Source organism: Phyllostomus discolor, chromosome 12 (assembly GCF_004126475.2).
Source record: "Phyllostomus discolor isolate MPI-MPIP mPhyDis1 chromosome 12, mPhyDis1.pri.v3, whole genome shotgun sequence".
NCBI lineage: Eukaryota > Metazoa > Chordata > Mammalia > Chiroptera > Phyllostomidae > Phyllostomus > Phyllostomus discolor.
Window position 1 is genome coordinate 70,567,067 of NC_040914.2, and position 18,099 is coordinate 70,585,165.

The 18,099-nt window shown below is 41.1% G+C and overlaps 1 protein-coding gene across 4 annotated transcripts; it reads right to left on the reverse strand.

The window, feature by feature from the left end:
- Positions 1 to 6,834: 6,834 nt before the first annotated feature.
- On the reverse strand, positions 6,835 to 14,752 carry C12H16orf46 (chromosome 12 C16orf46 homolog). 4 transcript variants are annotated; one of them, XM_036012253.1, is made up of 4 exons: positions 14,073 to 14,752; positions 12,555 to 12,624; positions 10,931 to 11,187; positions 6,835 to 9,123 (listed from the first exon to the last, which is right to left on the reverse strand). In XM_036012253.1, exons 3-4 carry the CDS (start codon positions 11,138 to 11,140, stop codon positions 8,122 to 8,124), a joined length of 1,212 nt encoding a protein of 403 aa, XP_035868146.1. In that variant the 5' UTR covers positions 11,141 to 11,187; positions 12,555 to 12,624; positions 14,073 to 14,752; the 3' UTR covers positions 6,835 to 8,121. The 4 variants fall into 4 exon arrangements, with proteins under 4 accessions (XP_035868146.1, XP_035868147.1, XP_028357621.1 ...); XM_036012254.1 differs by lacking the exon at positions 12,555 to 12,624 and having other exon boundaries at positions 14,020 to 14,752; XM_028501820.2 differs by lacking the exon at positions 12,555 to 12,624 and having other exon boundaries at positions 14,073 to 14,751.
- Positions 14,753 to 18,099: the final 3,347 nt, after the last annotated feature.

The window sequence follows — 18,099 nt, forward strand, 5'->3', positions numbered from 1 at the left end:
ACATTTGTAATTTTATTCTAAATCTGCAAATTTAAAAATAGTGAAGTTTAGCTAGCATAGGAAAGATCCTTCCTATGCTAACCAAGGGCCAAGGCCCTTCCATTAACTTTTGGTAATTTACTCTCAAGCAAGTTAATATTACAGGACATAAGACTGGAAAAATAAAATTAACACAAGTGATACTCTTTTTTTAATTTACCAGTGAGATTGTTTCAGAAAATGAAAAATTTTTGAAAAAATGTAGCTCCATGACACTTTTGTCATTCTCAAAAGTATGTAAGTTACCTCAATGTGAACAGAGACTTTTTTCTTTTTCCTAAAGGAGTGAGCTTGGTGGCATGGTATATGTCAAAAAGACCTGTTCCAAGCCTGGCATCTTCTTACTGCTTTTGCTTGCAGCTTTTTACTCTTTGCTTTCTGGTGACCCACTGCTTTTTTTCACGTCCTGGGTGAAATATTTGGTTTTGTGATTGCATCTTAAACATGTTGCTGCTTAAGTCTGAATTCGACACTGATCCCTCTCCTACTTTATCTTCTTTTTCCTGTGCTGTAAGGAGAAATTTAGCGACTTCAGAAAGTGTAGAGTTCACACCACAGTAAAAACCTGGCAGAAGTCTATGCATCTGAACTAACATCAAAAAATGAAACTTTAACCTTAAAATAACTTTTTTAAGGCTCCTCAATAACTTTTCCTGAGTGAAAAAGTAAGCCTTCAAAAATTAAGATTTTATATTACACTTTTGAGAAAGCAACCAAGCTTTGGCAAACTATGCTTTAGGAATTACTTATTCGATATTATCTTATTCCAGCTCATGATAATAGTATTTATTTAGCTATATTTGAGAGTCTAGTACTATCAATGAATTGTAAACTTGTATCAATTTTTCACCTTTTTTTGGTAAGATGTGATATATTTTTAAAACCACTTAAATCACTATTTTCTAATGAGATATGTGCCTAAGTAGTAAATCTTCAGATTTATAGTTCTCTAAATAACCCTGGCTGACATGGCTCAGTGGATTGGGTGCCAGCCTATGAACCAAAAGGTCACCAGTTTGATTCCCAGTCAGGGTACATGCCTCAGTGACATGCAAGAGGCAACTGATTGATCTGTTTCTCCCTGCCTTCCCCTCTTCCTAAAAATAAATAAAGTCTTTTTAAAAAGTAATATAGCCCTGGCTGATGTGGCTCAGCTGGCCTACTAACCAAAATGTTGCTGGTTTGATTTCTTGTCAGGGCGCGTGCCTGGGTTGTGGGCCAGGTCCCCACTTGGGGGCAAACAAGAGGCAACTAATTGATGTTTATCTCCCTCTCTTTTTCCCTCCCTTCTCCTCTCTCTGAAAATAAGTAAACTCTTTAACAAAAAATAAACATTAAAAATAAAATTAAACAAATAAACATAAAATTCTCTAAATAGCCCTGGCTGGTGTGGCTCACTGGATTGAGTGCCAGCCTACGAACTGAGCGATCGCCAGTTCAATTCCCAGTTAGGGAACATGCCTGGGTTGCAGGCCAGGTCCCCAATTAGGCATGTGCAAGAGGCAACTGACTGATGTTTCTCTCCCTTCTCTTGCTCCCTCTCTTCCCCTTTCTCCAAAAGTAAATAAGCAAAGTCTTTTTGTAAAAAAAGTTCTCTAAATAGCTTCCATATAATGTGTCTTTCTGACATTCTATTCTCCTGAAATTACATTAGAAAAATCAATCAAGAGGGTTTGGGTGACTAGCCACAGAAACTAAGCCTTCACAAGGACCAGTGGTATTTATCCCCAATTAAATGTTTTATTCAGAAATTACTAGTTTTCTTCAGAGCAACCTGAAGATGAAAACAAATGAAATTACTAACAGTTCTTTCACATTTAGAGCCTTGGTTAATAGTCATAATCCTCCTGTGGTGCTGAAAATAAGACTAGTTTATAGTATGTTTTCAAGTTCGCTGTTTTAATAAGCAAATTGTTTCATTTTAACAGATACACAGGGAAGAAAGCCCTGTAGTTTGAACTAAATGGTAGAAAAAATCATTTTAGTATGTGTGAAGTATTGATTTGTCAAAAGAAATGTCTGTAGTTTGAAGTAAAAGGAAGAAAAAGTCATTTTCATATGTATTTGTGAAGTATCAATTTGCCAGTGGTTAATAAGGGATGTCATATATAGTGTTGGCTGCCTCTTAATATTTACAATGATTTAACACAGTGTATGTGAAGAGAGTATTGCTTAAACAGTAGATTTCCTAATAATGGCATTAAATGTAAATACATTAACATGTTAGAATGTTCTTGAACACCTTGCCAAAACAGTAACGTACATTCTTTGAGGGATAAGTGAATGCCAACAGCTCTTCCTAGTGCTACCTAAACATGTCCTACTGCTGCTGCTATGAGAGAGATTCTTTCAGAGAACAGCAGGCTGGTTGTCACTTCTGGAGAGGACCTAGGCAGGTGACACCAGAAGACCCTGGAGGACCAGGTCAAAACTGAGAGCACGTAGGGCTTTACATCCAAAGTACTGTGCTTTCCAGGATGAAAGAAGCAGATCTCCCACATTTCCCTCACCTCCGTGGCAAGGTATCTGCTTGCTCTGTAAGCAAAGCTGTCAGAGAAGCTGCAGACAAAGGCACTGGTTTCTAGAATTACTAATTCCCAGCAGTGGTTCTCAACTGGGTCAATTTTGCCCTCGTGGGGTAAGTATTAGCATCTAGTGTGTAGAGACCAGGAATATTGCTAACCATCCCATCATGCACAAAACAGCCCCCACCACAAGGAATGCCAACAGTTCCAAGGTTGAAAAGCCCTGCCCTAGCGGTAAGCCAGTTGCTGAAGCGGAACTTTAGGCATGTGGTAGGTGCAATATCAAGCTGGGCTGTTGGGTTCTTTAAGTATGTTCTTATTTAAGTATTGGGTTAATCAAAAACTTCATTTGTTTTTTCTGTAAGATGGCTTTAGTAGAGCTTAGTTGTCTTTAACTTCATTCAGAACAATTTTGTCAGATTGTATTGTGACAGCTATCATATCAGTGTGCATTTAAAGAACTTATCAAAATTGGTGAATTTTTGTATAGCCGTTTTAATATTGAAGATGGGAGAAAATATACAATATTTTTAGCATACTACACTTTATTTCAAGAAAGCCTGAAATGCAAAAAAGTATTTGTGCAGTGTATGGAGAAGGTGTTATGACTGATTGACTGTGTCAAAAGTGGTTTGCAAAGTTTCATGCTGGAGATTTCTCGCTGGATGATGCTCCACGGTCGGGTGGACCAGTTGAAGTTGACAGCAGTCAAAAGTCAAATCAAGCCATTAATTGAGAACAATCACTGTTATGCCATGCAGGGGATATAGCTGACATACTCAAAACATCCAATCAATAACGTTATTGGTGAAAATGAAAAATATATTTTTTATTATACAAAAAAACTACACAGACTTTTTGACTAACTTAATATATGTTAGTAGAGAAGGTTGAATCCTCATAGTCTTACATAAAAAATTTTTTTTAATCTCTAGGATTTTTACTATCAGCAAATTTTGAAATGTACAAATTGAAATTCACTTAGATCTTTTTTAAAATTTCACATTATGCCCTGGCTGGCATAGTTCAGTGGATTGAGCTTGGGCTGCAAACCAAAGCATCGCAGCTTCGATTCCCAGTCAGGGCACATGCCTGGGTTGCGGGCCACGTGAGAGGCAACCACACATTAATGTTTCTCTCTCTCTCTCCCTCCCTTCCCCACTCTAAAAATAAATAAATAAATATTTAAAAAATTTCACATTACAAAGATCAGGATCCAGAGAAAATATGACCACAAATCTGTAACAGAAAGACCTATTTACCACTCTGAGTCTCTAGAGATGTTTGCAGGCAAGTTAACTATGCTAAAGTGACAGAAATACAAAGGACCTTAGGTATCAATCCCTTCATTTATGGGGCAAAGACAGCCACGCCCAGTGGCAAAGCTGGGGTATTAAAAAAAAAACAGTAAGTCTCCTAATGCCTCATTCTCAGTTCCTAGAAAAAAAGGAAGACGGGTCTATTTTTACTTATTGTCTGGACACTGGAATTATCCTAAGACAAGAAGATATACAACAGCTTTGATCTCGGAGATTGAACTTGAAAAGTAAATTTTTTCTGTAATACCTCAGCAGATAACACAAAAATCAATACAAGAAACACAGTATTACTCGACAGAATGGTGGTGTTTAGACTGGTGCAGTGAAAATTCAGGCAAAACCATAATGAGGAAAAGGACTAGGGAATGAAGATGGTCCATAGATTGGTTAACAGGGTCCCAAGCAAAGAGCCTTCGTCAACAAGTTACAAAGCCGAGTTTGGAGGATTGTTCAAGAATGAAGATCGCCCTGGCTTGTGTGGCTCAATGGACTGAGCGCTAGCCTGCAAACCCAAAAGTCCCAGTTTTGATACCTGATCAGGGCACATTCCTGGGTCCCAGGCCAGGACCCCAGTTGGGGGCGTGCGAGAGGCAACCAGTCGATGGTTTCTCTCCCTCTCTCCCTCCCTTCTTCTCTCTAAAAATAAAAAAAATAAAGTAAAATCTAAAAAAAAAAAGTAAAGACCCATCAAGCTCCAAATAACAAATTCACCATAGCGATAGGATTTCTATACAATTTTGAAATCAGTTTATTCATTAAGGGGAAATAAATGATCCAGTTATTTACATTTGATCTGATCAATACATTCAGGAAAACCATAAATTTCTGCTGGCATTTTACATACATTACCTCATCATCCCCACCACATCCTATGTCTGAGGCTGTCCCCACCTTACAGGAAGGAATGACGTTCTCCAGCCCTCCTTCCTGCCGCATGTGGTATTTTCCACCTAGTGCTCCAACTGTGCTCCTCCTGGGGGACACATTGGAGCCTCCAGACACCAGGCTCCATACCTTACCCTGGCCTGACTAAACTCAACCTGGCTGTTGACTGGATGCTCCTTGGGTTACAGAAGAAACTGATCCCTGACATGCATGCATATGCTCAGGATAAAAAGAGAAAATGCCCAAAAGGTTTGAACTCCTAGAAAGCCCAACTGAAAACCAGTGGAATCATCGTATCGTGTGACCGGCTAGTGGAACTCAGGGCAGAGGTTAGCCCTGGCAGCGAGAGCCTGACATTGAGTCTCTCGTGGCTCCTGTTAGCGGAGCAGAGCGACAGCAGAAACGTGTTCTCCGTGGTTCCAGCAATCGCCCTGGTCTGCCCTCTCTCACAGCCCCAGGGACCCCCCTGTTGCTTTCCTCTCCACCCTGCTTCTCAGGAGCCCCTAAACTACAGCACCAAGTAGACATAAGTCCAGACACCCCCAAAACCCAAGATATGAGGCTTCCAGCAGTGCAGTCTGGCCTGCTTGGCCGGCTGTGGTCGCTCTGGGTCCTGAGGCTCCTGCACTTAGAAGGGGGGACTGAAAACGAATTTGATTCTGGGTCCAAATTACTTTATAGAATGATCTTCGAAGTACAGGTAAATTTTACAGTAGAGGCAAAGTCCAGAATAAAAACTGAATAAAACTAAAAATTAGGGAATGTCTCCCTGAGTAGCCGAAGTCTTGTGCATTTGTCCAAATGTATATAGCCAGGTCTAGAATCGGAATAGATTTAAAGTCTCCCCCTTGCCCTTCACACATGCCACCCTCTCAACTCTCAGGTTGACATTCCATCTGCCCAAGGTCTCCTGCCCCTTTGGCCTCTCCCTTGCCTCACCTATACCCTCAGCAGCATCCCCAGGCTTCACCCAGCCTCACCCAGTAGGTGACCTCCGGCCCTGTGTCAGATGCTCCCACAATTCCACTTTGTGATTTTTAAGTTTTCAAGATAACATCCAAAAATAATAGAACAAAGGATGAAACACAGAGCTCTCCATGCCTGGTTTGGAAAGGAGTAGAGGAGTCAAACCTCATCAGTCATCACCTTGAGAGAGGAAAAAGGCTGCTCACCTGTGTTAGAACACGCCTGACGCCTTAAAACAGCAAGACTTACCCTGCAAGTTTCCTTAGTGACCTAGATCCCTAGTGGGGACTGCATTCTAGCAAACATTTAGCCTTTATCTAGACTTGGACATCAAAGACCAGTTTGGGCACCTGATTTAATCTGAATGGAAATTGGGACAAGGCTTAAAGTGACTTTGTCCACAGAGAAACTAAACATGGGCTAATACAAACAGGATCCCAAAGGGACTTCATCAGGTACCTGGGTAATTACCTAACAGAGAGATACCAACAGAACATTCGTATGCATTCACAGAGAAATGTTCTACTCAATATTTTGTTGGCCAAATTATTTGTTCAAAAAGAATGATACCATGAATCTTCAGTAATAAATTCGGCCATTTTTTTTTGTTCAGACTCACCTTCCTCTTAATTCTACATTATTGCTACATGTTTACCCCCCAAATTGATAGAATTTACAACTGCATCTCAACAAAAGAGTTTTTCATAAGAAATATTTGGTCATAACTTACATCAGTGTTTTCAAACTGCCTCAAAAGCACTTCTCAAAAGCACTTCTGGGCTGAGTAGGTGGGGCTCCAGCCCTCACTCATGCTGGTCCATATTCTTCCTTCCCAATCAAATACTTTTGATTGTTTCACATATTGGGCTTATTATGCTGCTGCTTGTAAAAGGGGGCTTAAAAACCCATGGGCTTAGGTGGGCAGGCTGCCATTGCTGGAGTGTCCTCAAACATACCAGGTCCAACATCCCCGCTGTCCAGAAACTGAGGGAAATCAGTGCCTTTTCTTGGGGATGGAAACCGGGCAGTTCATTCAGGGAAGAAGGGATGACAAGAACCTAAAAATTGCTTCTAGACTGTAAAGGAGTCTGCAACCAAAGTAGGCAAAAATACACCTTTTAATGACTGCTGTACTATAATCATCCCTGCATTCCCCGTGTTTCAGAAAAACAAACCAGCAAAACAAACAACCTCAACTAAATAGCAATTACAGAAAGCAGATGTTTATAAATAGTCATCATTTATGGGATGGAAAGTCCAGAGTTCAAGTACAACCTACTTTAAGCAAATTCAAACAGTAATTACAGAGCAGTTAGATGGTTATTCATATTGCAAAGTTTTTTTTCAGAGCATTTCTCTGCTCACTTGGCATTTAAAATATAACTCATTTACAAGCAATGTTTAATTTATATACAACTCCAGGAAACATGCATTGGAGTAAAATGAAAGGGGAGAAAGGAGAAAGTAACCACCACATTCTAAGTGTCTATCTGGGGTTGTTGAGTTCCAAAATATTAGATGCAAAGTAAGGGTGGAGGAAGTATGTGGGGCGACAATAATCACAGTGATCTTTTTTCAAATAACTATTCTTAAGCTGTTTTCCAACACGGATTTTGTGGAACTGTGGCTAAAACTTCTCAGACACAGAGATTAGCACGAGGCTACAATATAAGGACATGTCACTTTGGACACATAGGATACAATAAGTATGGTAAACCCATGGATTTATGTCACTTTGGACATGTAGCACCAATGGATATGGTGTACCCATGGATATAATATAAGGATATGTCATCTGGAACACAAGGATATCCACTTAGACACAGGCTGGAGTTTTCTACTAAAGCAACATTTCAGACCTTTGTTGCAAGAGAAAATGAAGCAACAGACAGATAGCTGCCTGGTTTATCAGGAAATAACTTCATCCAAACAGGCCCAGTACACTTAGTTGAAGGCACTGGGGTGGGGCAGAAAGAGCCCTTTCCAGTGGGCTCAAGGATGCACGGGGGCATCACCAAGAGAGGTCCTTTTCAGATTCCCCACCATCCACTTGGCTTTCAGTGGGAGAGGAGCTGTAAGGCGGGCAGAGGCTGAGACCGGCATTACCAGTTTGCATTTTGTAAATACCTGAGCTACTGAAGCAGGTAACATAAATATGGGTGTTTTGAGAATAAATCAAAAACCCATACAATGAGTTTATTTCCTCTGGTTCTACTACAAAAAAAAAAAAGGACAAAGACGGAGAGGAAAGAAGGGGGGAAAGGAATGAGAAAAGAGAAGGGGAGGGGAGATGTGGGAAAGGAAGAAAAGAGAAGGACGTACAGGCAGAAGAGAAAGAGAGGATGAACGGGCTTCAAAGGTACTTATGCCCAGGGAATTGTGGCAATTCAGAGGAATCTGTGAGTGGATACGGGAATAACAACTCTGCTCACTGTGAGAGATGGCAAGGGAGGTCTTGGGAATACACTGGTCTCCAATGTTTGGTGCCTGTTTTCCTGCTTGGCCTCCTTGGGAACGCACTTTTGAGTGTTCACGGGAGGTCTCTGCTCCCTAGCTTTGAATTTGGCTTTGTAGTTTTGCGCTCCCTCTCTCTGCAAAAGCTGCCTGGTAGTGAGACAGCAAACATTGTTGCAATGGGGAGGGCACAGCAGGTTTTTCTCAGGCAGGATGGACCAGTGCAGGCAGCCCCTCTCCAGATTGGCCACTAGGGGTGTCCCGACCACTGCGGGAGGAAAAGGCTGCCTGCAGTTGACCTTAAGGTGCTTGGCCAGCTCAATGGGTCTCTTTCCATTTTTCCTGCCAACTGTTTTCAATTCACATGCACAAGCCACACACTCATCCTTGTCTACACGCAGCACCTTCTCTTCTGGTTGCAAGAGAAAGTTCTTACTCTTCTTACCCAGAACACCCAAGCCAGTTGGGGCTGAAGCCTTCAGAGGAGGCAGAATTAAAAGGCCCTTGGAAGTCCATGAGTCTGAGATAGAATGACCCCGGTCGGCACGTCCGCTGGGGCCCTTGGCCCTAACAGTCTCTGGCGTGGCCCACTTTTCCATGCACCAAATAAACTCTTTTATTTGCAGATTTTTTTTCTCTCCCTGATTGCAGGAGGGAAGGCACATCTTGCCACTCTCCCTGGAGGTGGTGGTGGGGTCTTTGTGCTCCTGGCTCTGAGTCTGGGAGGGGCGGCCTTGATCCCTCTCTGGGTCTGCCTCAGCTGGAGCCCTGGACTCCAACTTCCCAGCCTCGGACTGAGGCTTGGTCTCAGGGATCCCTTGGGAGAGACTGACACAGACTAAGCAGCTGCTGGCACTTGCTCCCACCTTCACCTTTTTAAGCTTCTTCCTGGGCCAGATGCAGGCAGTTGGAGAAACCCTTCCCCAGCCTTGAACCTGCAAAAAAAAAAAAAAAAAAAAAAAAAAAAAGCAGTGTGTTAGTCTCAGCTGAGCTGCCCACATTCTAGCCACCCCAATTTTGGCCACATCCCCATTTTGGCTATCCTATTTGAACTGATATTTTAAATACCTATTTTGGCCTCATATTAAGCAATAGTATTTTAAAATCTGAAATACTAGCAATAGGACTTGTAAAATACTAAGCAATTGTATCTGTAAATGGCCATCTTGACATGCTATGTTTTTCAGATGTACATTAAAATAAATGTGGAACTATTAAATAAAAATAAATTCAAAACTATTTGTCCTTGTCCCCTGCACCAGGCTTTGCTGTACCAGGCTTGGTTTACCACAAGCAAGGAGACTGCCGCATGGAGGGGCTAGGGGGAGAGTAGATGAGCAAAGGTAGGTCTATGCCAACAGCCCTTAGATGTATATTTCAAAGTAGTTACTTTCGGTAGTAAACAAAACCTTCTCAATTTAGAAAGTTTTAAAATCTTAAATAGGACAGCCTATAGCCCTGACTTATCACGCGTGGGAGTATGAGTTTGGAAGGTCATAAATGCTTAGGGTGGCGGTTGGGGTGATACAGGAGAGAGAGTACTAGAGAAGGGCTCTTGAAGACGTGATTCTTTCAACTGTCAAGTGCACCTGGATAAACCACTGGGCGAACCACTGGGCCTTGTCTTGGCCTCAGTTTCCACATTTATAAAATAAACCAAGTAGACGGAGGTTTCTCAACTTTGGCACTACCAATATTTGGGACTTGTTATGGACTGCATTTGTGTCCCTCCAAAATTCCTAGGCTGAAGCCCTAATCCCCAGTGTGATATGGTATCTGGAGGTGGGGCTTTTGAGGTAGTTGGGGTTAGAGGAGGTCGAGAGGGCAGGGCCCTCAGGATGGGATCAATGTCATAAGAAAAGGAGGAGTCAGAGTCATGGGACCTCAATCTCTCTCTCTGTCTCTCTGCTTGTACACCACAAAGAAGGCCATATAAGGGCACAATCAGGAAGAGGGCCCTCACCAAGAACCCGACCATGCTGGTACTGGCACCCTGATCTTAGACTTCTACCCTCTAGAACTGTGAGAAATAGCTGTGTGTTGCTTAAGCCACCCTGTGTATGATATTCCTGAACTCTGATGGGGAGTATTCCTAGCGATGGGCACTGTCCTGGACATTGTGCAATGTGGAACAGCATTCTTGGCCTCAACCCATTGGAAGCCAGTAGCAACTCCTCCCCTGCATCCCCTGTTGTGACATTGCCAAGTGTCACCTGAGAAACTTTAGATTAAATTTCCTTATAGTTCTAAATTTAGGATTGCATTCTTGATTCTAAGGACAATTTAAGATTAAACAGGATTCTGAATAGAACCACAGGACAGAAATCTCAGGTTTCTTGGGCAGTTTAGTAGTACAGTAGTTAAGGAGTTAAGTTCTGGAGTCCAGAAGACCTTGGCCCTTGGCAGGGTGATCTTCACTGCATTATTTTACCCTCTGGGTGCCTCAGTATCCCTGTCTGAAAAGTGTGGCTGTTCATAACACCTGCCGCATAGGACTATTGTGAGGTTGAATGAAGTGTTGCACACGAAGCATTTAGTACTGTGCTTGCTGACACCAAGTGGCCATAAATACTCACTAAGAGGTACTGCTATCCTCATCATTAATATTTTACTTGTGTTCCAAAGGTTTCTATATTTCATTGTTTACATACTTTTTGGTAATAGTAACTATTTTTGAAAAAAGTAAACAGGCTTGTATCAAAACATTGATGTGCAAGAGACCCAACTCAAGAAGATACTCACTGCCTCCTCCCATCCAGTTTCGATAACAAACTTGCGGGCTTTTTCATCTTGTTCAAACGTAATGTCACTGATATTGAGAAGACAACAAACATGATTCTTTTCCCTTCTTCCATCTGGACAAGTATAGGTTAATTCTTTTCCTTCCATGTTTTGAATTTCATTATTTTCACTATTTTCTATCTCAGTCTCATTTTTCTGACAGAGATCCATTATTGTTATTACTCTGATGGTTGTTTAAAGTTTTTAACATCTTCTTCCTGTAGTTTGAAAAACTGAACTCAGTTTTTTTAATACTGACTTAAAAAAAAAAAGAATAACTTGGGTGAAGTATCTTTAACACATTCAGGAATTGACTCAGAAGAAATACTGCAAAACCATCCATTGCCAACTATTGTCATTATAAAAGATAAATCTAATTTTAATTAAAGACTAATGGATATGATTAAAGACCAAAGTTGGAAGTGATGAAAAGAGGAGAGGAAGATATTAATTCAGACTCCTAATCCCATGATGGAGTACAGACAGCAGTAAGCAATGTAGGTTGAAGCATCCCTACCCTCCACTCCAAAAATGTCCAAATGATATTGTGCTAATAACAAAGGAACTGCAGTGGGCATGTGTGATTTAGGCACCCCAGCCTCTTCTTTTCTTTCCCAACTCTGGATATCAGCTTGGCGACCCTTAGGCTTCTGAGGAAACTGGTAGACCATGTGGTCTAAGCTCAGTCAATTGGTTCACCCCAATACACCGTATATGATTGGTGTCCTTCTTAAAAGGGGAAATTTGGGCACAAGCATGCATAGAGGGAAGATGATGTGAAGAGACACAGGAAAAAGATGCCCATATACAAGCAAAGGCAAGAAACCTGGAACAGACTCTTCCCTTACTGTCTTCAGAAGGAATCAGCCCTGCTGACACCTCAATTTTGGACACCAAGCCTCTGGAACTGTGAGATAATAGATTTCTGTTGTTTAAGCCACCGAGTCTGTGGTCCTTTGTAGCCCTAGGAAACTAACACAGTAGGGGATGGTGACAGTAGTGGTGGTGGTGATGGTGACGATGACAGAAACTATTATATCTATCCTTAACTGATGTTTTTTCCAAGTCAAAACATGGGACTTGGCATTTATAATCCAGCCAAAAAGTTAGAAAATTTATAATCCTGATTATGAGCACAACCTCAAGTACCAAGTAGCCAGGGTTCCAATCCTATTTATTAGCTGTGTGAGGCTTAGATGAGTGACCTTTCTGGGTCCGTGAGCTCATATATAAAAGGGCATGATTATAATACCGTCCCATGGACAGATGTTCCTCCTGGGGACCCCAGGAGCTGCACAGATGACTCTAATGCCTAAGCAGTGACTGCCAGTGACCCAGCTGAGTGCTGATGAACAGTCAGTGCCTCCTTGAGGAAGTCCTTACTTGTAATGAGACAGAGGTTCACTGGTGACCACACAGCTTGCTTTCTCACACCCCGACACGGCCCCTGCTGGACACTCACACTTGTGATTTTCTGCTGAGGCAGAGATAAGTAACTTCTTATAATGGTATCTGATCGATTACCAATTCAGCTTTTTCATTTAGGCTTAAAGTGATATTTTGATCATAATAAAGTTCCATTTACCTATGGAAGGTTAAATATCTTTGGATATTCTGATCTTTTCCAATATGACATCAGAGGAAATTAATGAGGTCTGAAAAGAAAAACTTACATCACAAGTGACTAAAAACTGAGAGTGTTATTTTATTTACAAACAGATGATCAAGGATGTGGCAGATTATGCAAATCAGCCTGGCCTCTCATATTATGAAATTTCACTTCCGGGCCAAAAGAACTGCAGCAAATGTGTGTGAAAAGTCACTCTCCAGGCCAAAAAAAAGCTCCTATAAATACACTCTGACCTTGTTCTTTTCTGAGTTACAAATATATTTATACCACAGAACTCCACAGACCTAATAAACAAACAGGTCGAAAGGGGAAAAGCAGAGAATCAAAAGTGAAGCCACTTATTAAATAATAAATAACCTTAAACTTGAGGTTATTATAACGAAGAAATAGATAATGTTCAGGAAAGGTTAAGTGGCTCTAGAATATTTGAATCAATAAGAAAAGCTTTTTTGCTTAAAGTATCTCCATTGACAAGACTACTTAGAGAGGCTACTCAAATGGCAAAGTAATTTAATGCTCCAATTATCTGGTTCCGAAACTTGGCTGCACTTTGGAATCATCCGAGGAGCTTTATAAAAAAAATGAAAATGCCCAGACCCCACCCACAGAGATTCTGATTATAACTGGTAGGGGCACATCCCAGCCATAAGGATTTTTTAAATCACCTGGATGATTCTAAAATCCAGCAAAGTTGGAGAACTACTGCTCTGTTGGAAAGTTCTTCCTTTTACTGAACCAAGACTGCTTTTCCTGCCCCATCAACATCCTCCGCTCCCTGAGCCTCGTTTTGCCCTCCAGAGCAAGGCTGTGTGGTGAGAAGCCTTCCCATACTGGAGTGGGCTTAAGAAAGTCTATGATGCCCCTGAAGATGGTCAATGATTTTTCAGGGAAGGGCCTACATCAGAGTCACAGTGCAGTCTGTCACTACAAAAGGCTGAAGAATCATTGACCCAGAGATGGCCCACTGCCTCAGCCTCCCAAGAGCCCTGTGAAAAAGTTCCATATACTCTTCTCTCTTTTAGACCGACCATCTCCAGTGCCTTCAACTATTTCTTATATGCCATGAGAATATGTGAAATCTTAGTGGATGACTTTATATCTCTGTATATCTAGAGAGAGCAAGAGCAGAGGCCAAGGACACAATACTGGGTAAGCCCTATTTTGGAGTCAATAGAATTGGACCCAATGAGGGCACCAGAAGAGGTTCCAGTCACATTATATTACAAAGTGCCAAAAGAAGTCAAGGTTACAATAATAACTTCATAATAAAACTTACTGTTACATAGCTCCCACTATTTGCCAAAAATTATTAGAAGAGCTTTACATATTAGTTATAAACACATTTTATAAGTACTTGACTCATTTAATGGGGTGTCATGGGAACTATATTGACTCCTTATGACTAAAAACTAAGAATCACTTCTGCGTCAGTAAGCATAGTATTCTTAGTCAAATGGTCGGATTCCTGCATACCGGACTGCTAGGTGCTCCTCCAGGACCCTGGTGTTCTTCACACCAGACTGATCAAGATGCTCCACAACTAAGACAGAATATTGGCGGTCTTTTCCTAATGAGAAAAAAAAATCAGTTAGTGGGAAGCATAGTCTTAATTTTGAATTTTCCTCCTATAAATGTGACTTCAAGATTTATTGCCTTCTAGCTTTTCTTGTCTTCTGTCTCTTATAAGAGATGACAAACAGAAATGTACAAGAAGCAATCAAAGATCAACTAAAAGAGTAGATATGTGACTTACAAATTATATTGTTTTACTTTTCTGTTGGAATGCAGAAATCTGCACTGATATAATACTTATATTTTCTGATGATAAAATTATGCCTACTTTACAGATTTGAAGTAAATCAAAAGCTCATGCTATTCCACTTCTTGATGCCCAGTGAGCTTTACAACCTGATTCTGTTTGAGAATTACTGGTATAAAGCATAAATCAAAATCCTTACAAATGTTTTCCATGAAAATACCATTAAGAAAACACAAGTATCGTAGTGGAAAGCTACCCTGGGAAAATGCATTTGCAGATGTAACTAGAAAATTGGATTTGGAGTACAAAGCAGGAAGGCATGTACATGTAGTCCAGAAGGCCTTAAATTCCATGACATATGCTATTAACGTGACTCAAACCAAAGAAGAAAATGTTGACTGAGGTCTAGTAAAAGTTAAAATCAGGTGGGAGGGGCTGAAATCAATGTAAACTGAAAACAATGACCATATTTACTATTTGCAAATAAATAATGTTGACCAAAGAAAAAGCTATGTGAAATAGAGACCACCTGACCAAGAACATACATTTCCAAAAGGCCAGTAGCTGATGAGAAACTAAGGACAGCAGAAGACACAAGAAGAGACTAGACAGAAGGATGTCATATTAGTACAGAAAGGGACTTTGTATTTTTTTAAATTTCTTTGGTCAAGAAGGTGATAATGTGGTTATTTTATCATTGTAATGAAAGTGAAGTTAGAAATTGATTTTTAAAATCTCCATAAAACACTGAATGTTGGGATTTTTTTTTGTCTTGTTTTGTTTTGAGTGTGTCCCAGATAAGGCTCAATCTGCCAGGTTCTTTTTGGAAAAGGTTGCCCCGGCAGCCTTCCCAGAGTACACTTCAGTTTGGCATGAACCTGAGCTACGTACTATTGGTGTTGATAGGCAAGGCAATGCTGCAATAATACGCACTCCTAATTTCCCCCCCAGTGTTAAAAAAACAACAAAAGTTTATTTCTAACACATGCTACATATCTATTGAGCAATGCTACAGACCCTGCTCCACATTATCCTCACTCTGGAATTGAACTAATGAAGACACCATAATGGGAAACCATGGCGAACTGTAATAACCAACATGGGGAGTCACACACTGACTCTTGGATGCTTCTGCCTGGAAGTAACATCTGACTTCAGTCTCCATGTCAATCGCCAGAACAAGTCACAAGGCACTGCCTAACTTTAAGGAGAAGTGGGGATTATACTTCCTCCTAAATCTCCAGAAGGAAAAGGAAGCCAGATTTTGGTGACCAGCAGTAATATCTTGGTATTGCACTAGTGTGGTATTATCTGATGTGACATACAAAGCAGAGGGTCTTTATGTGCTAAGAATGTCACTACCTAAAATGCGGGCATGTTCAGTCTTTGAAAAGAGCCCAGGGCCTCTGGAAACGGGGAGTCCTAGCTCTTCAGAAGATAAGACTATGTGCTTATAACAAAAAAATTCTTTTCTTACAACTTATTCCTTTCTTTGGATTCTAAAATGTGTATGAAAATATAAAGGCCTAAGAATAGATAATCTTAAAGAAGTTGGAGGTATAACTATTGAATATCAAGATATGAATCTAGTGCAGGATTTCTTATCAATTTTGCCCATCTGACTTTAAAATTTATTAGGAAATACAAAGGAACTATAATGACTATAACAATGATTAAAACTAAGTATAAGGTGGAGGAATCACACTACCCAATTTTAAAAGTCACCATGAAGCCGTAGGGAAAGCTATCAGTATGACAATAGTGAATGGAAAAGACACATAGATCAATGAGCCAAAACAGGGAGTCCAGAGGTATACCCACACGAACATGGCCAATTGATTTCTGACAAAAAGCAAAATTAATTAAATGAATAAAGGATAGTCTTTTCAACTGTAGTATGGCAACCAGTGGCCCTGCATATGCAAAAACATTGTTTAAATATATTTGATTATTCTATTACAGTTGTCCCATTCCCCCCTTCATTCCCCTCTGCCCTGCACACCCTCTCCCATCCATATTTCCCCCCTTTAGTTCATGTCCCTGGGTCATACATATAAGTTCTTTGGCTTCTACATTTCCTATACTATTCTTACCCTCCCCCTGTCTATTTTCTACCTACTATCTATGCTACTTATTCTCTGTACCTTTCCCCCTTCTATTCCCCTCCTACTCCCTTGCTGATAACCCTCCATGTGATCTCCATTTCTGTGGTTCTGTTCCTGTTCTAGTTGTTTGCTTAGTTTGCTTTTGTTTTTGTTTTAGGTGTGGTTGTTAATAACTGTGAGTTTGCTGTCATTTTACTGTTCATATTTTTTATCTTCTTTTTCTTAGATAAATCCCTTTAGCATTTCATATAATAAGGGCTTGGTGATGATGAACTCCTTTAACTTGACCTTATCTGAGAAGCACTTTATCTGCCCTTCCATTCTAAATGAAAGCTTTGCTAGATAGAGCAATTTTGGATGCAGGTCCTTGTCTTTCATGACTTGGAATACTTCTTTCCAGCCCCTTCTTGCCTGTAAGGTTTCTTCTGAGAAATCAGCTGACAGTCTTATGGAAACTCCTTTGTAGGTAACTGTCTCCTTATCTCTTGCTGCTTCTAGGATTCTCTCCTTCATCTTAATCTTGGGTAATGTAACTATGATATGCCTTGGTGTGTTCCTCCTTGGGTCCAACTTCTTTGGGACTCTCTGAGCTTCCTGAATTCCTGGAAGTCTATTTCCTTTGCCAGATTGGGGAAGTTCTCCTTTATTATTTGTTCAAATAACTTTTCCCCTTGTTGCTCTTCCTCTCCTTCTGGTACCCCTATAATTCAGATGTTGGAATGTTTAAAGATGTCCTGGAGGTTCCTAAGCCTCTCCTGATTTTTTTGAATTCTTGTTTCTTCATTCTTTTCTGGTTCGATGTTTCTTTCTTCCTTCTGGTCCACTCCATTGATTTGAGTCCCAGTTTCCTTCCCATCACTATTGGTTCCCTGTACATTTTCCTTTATTTAACTTAGAATAGCCTTCAATTTTTTTAATCTAATTTGCGACCAAATTCAACCAATTCTGTGAGCATCCTGATTGTCAGTGTTTTGAACTGTGCATCTGATAGGTCAGCTATCTCTTTGTCGCTTAGTTGTATTTTTTCTGGAGCTTTGATCTGTTCTTTCATTTGGGCCTTTTTTTTTTTTCCGTCTTGATGCTCTTGTTTTGTAGTGAGGGGCGGAGCCTTAGGTATTCACCAGGGTGGGGTAATCACATCACTGGGTTGTGAGGCTGTGTGGGGGCGGGGTCCGAGAGGGAACAATCGCGCTTGCTCTGCTGTCTGCAGGATTTCAGTCACTTAACCCTGCTTCCCACAAGCAAAATGGGCCTTTCTGGTGCTGATTCCCATGTGGGTGGGTTTGTGTACGTTCTAGGACCCTGTAGGTCTCTCCAACAAACTGTCCTATGAGGCTGGGAGTTTCTCCTGCTGCCAGCTCAACCCCCACAGGTGTTTTCAATCAGTGGTTTGAGTCTTTATTTCCCCGAGCTGGGGCCCTGGGTTGCACAGTCTGTCCCGCTCCCGAGTTGTTTCTCCTGGTTTATCTGCGTGCGAATGTGGGACCACCCAGTCCACAATCCACCACCTTGCCAGCCAGCTGCAGCCTTGCTCTCCCCACTCCACAATCTGCCACCTTGCTGGGTCTGCCAGCCACTGCCTTGCTGCAAGTCCTGTCTTCCCAGCTGCTCACCTCCACCCTTCCTACTGGTCTGG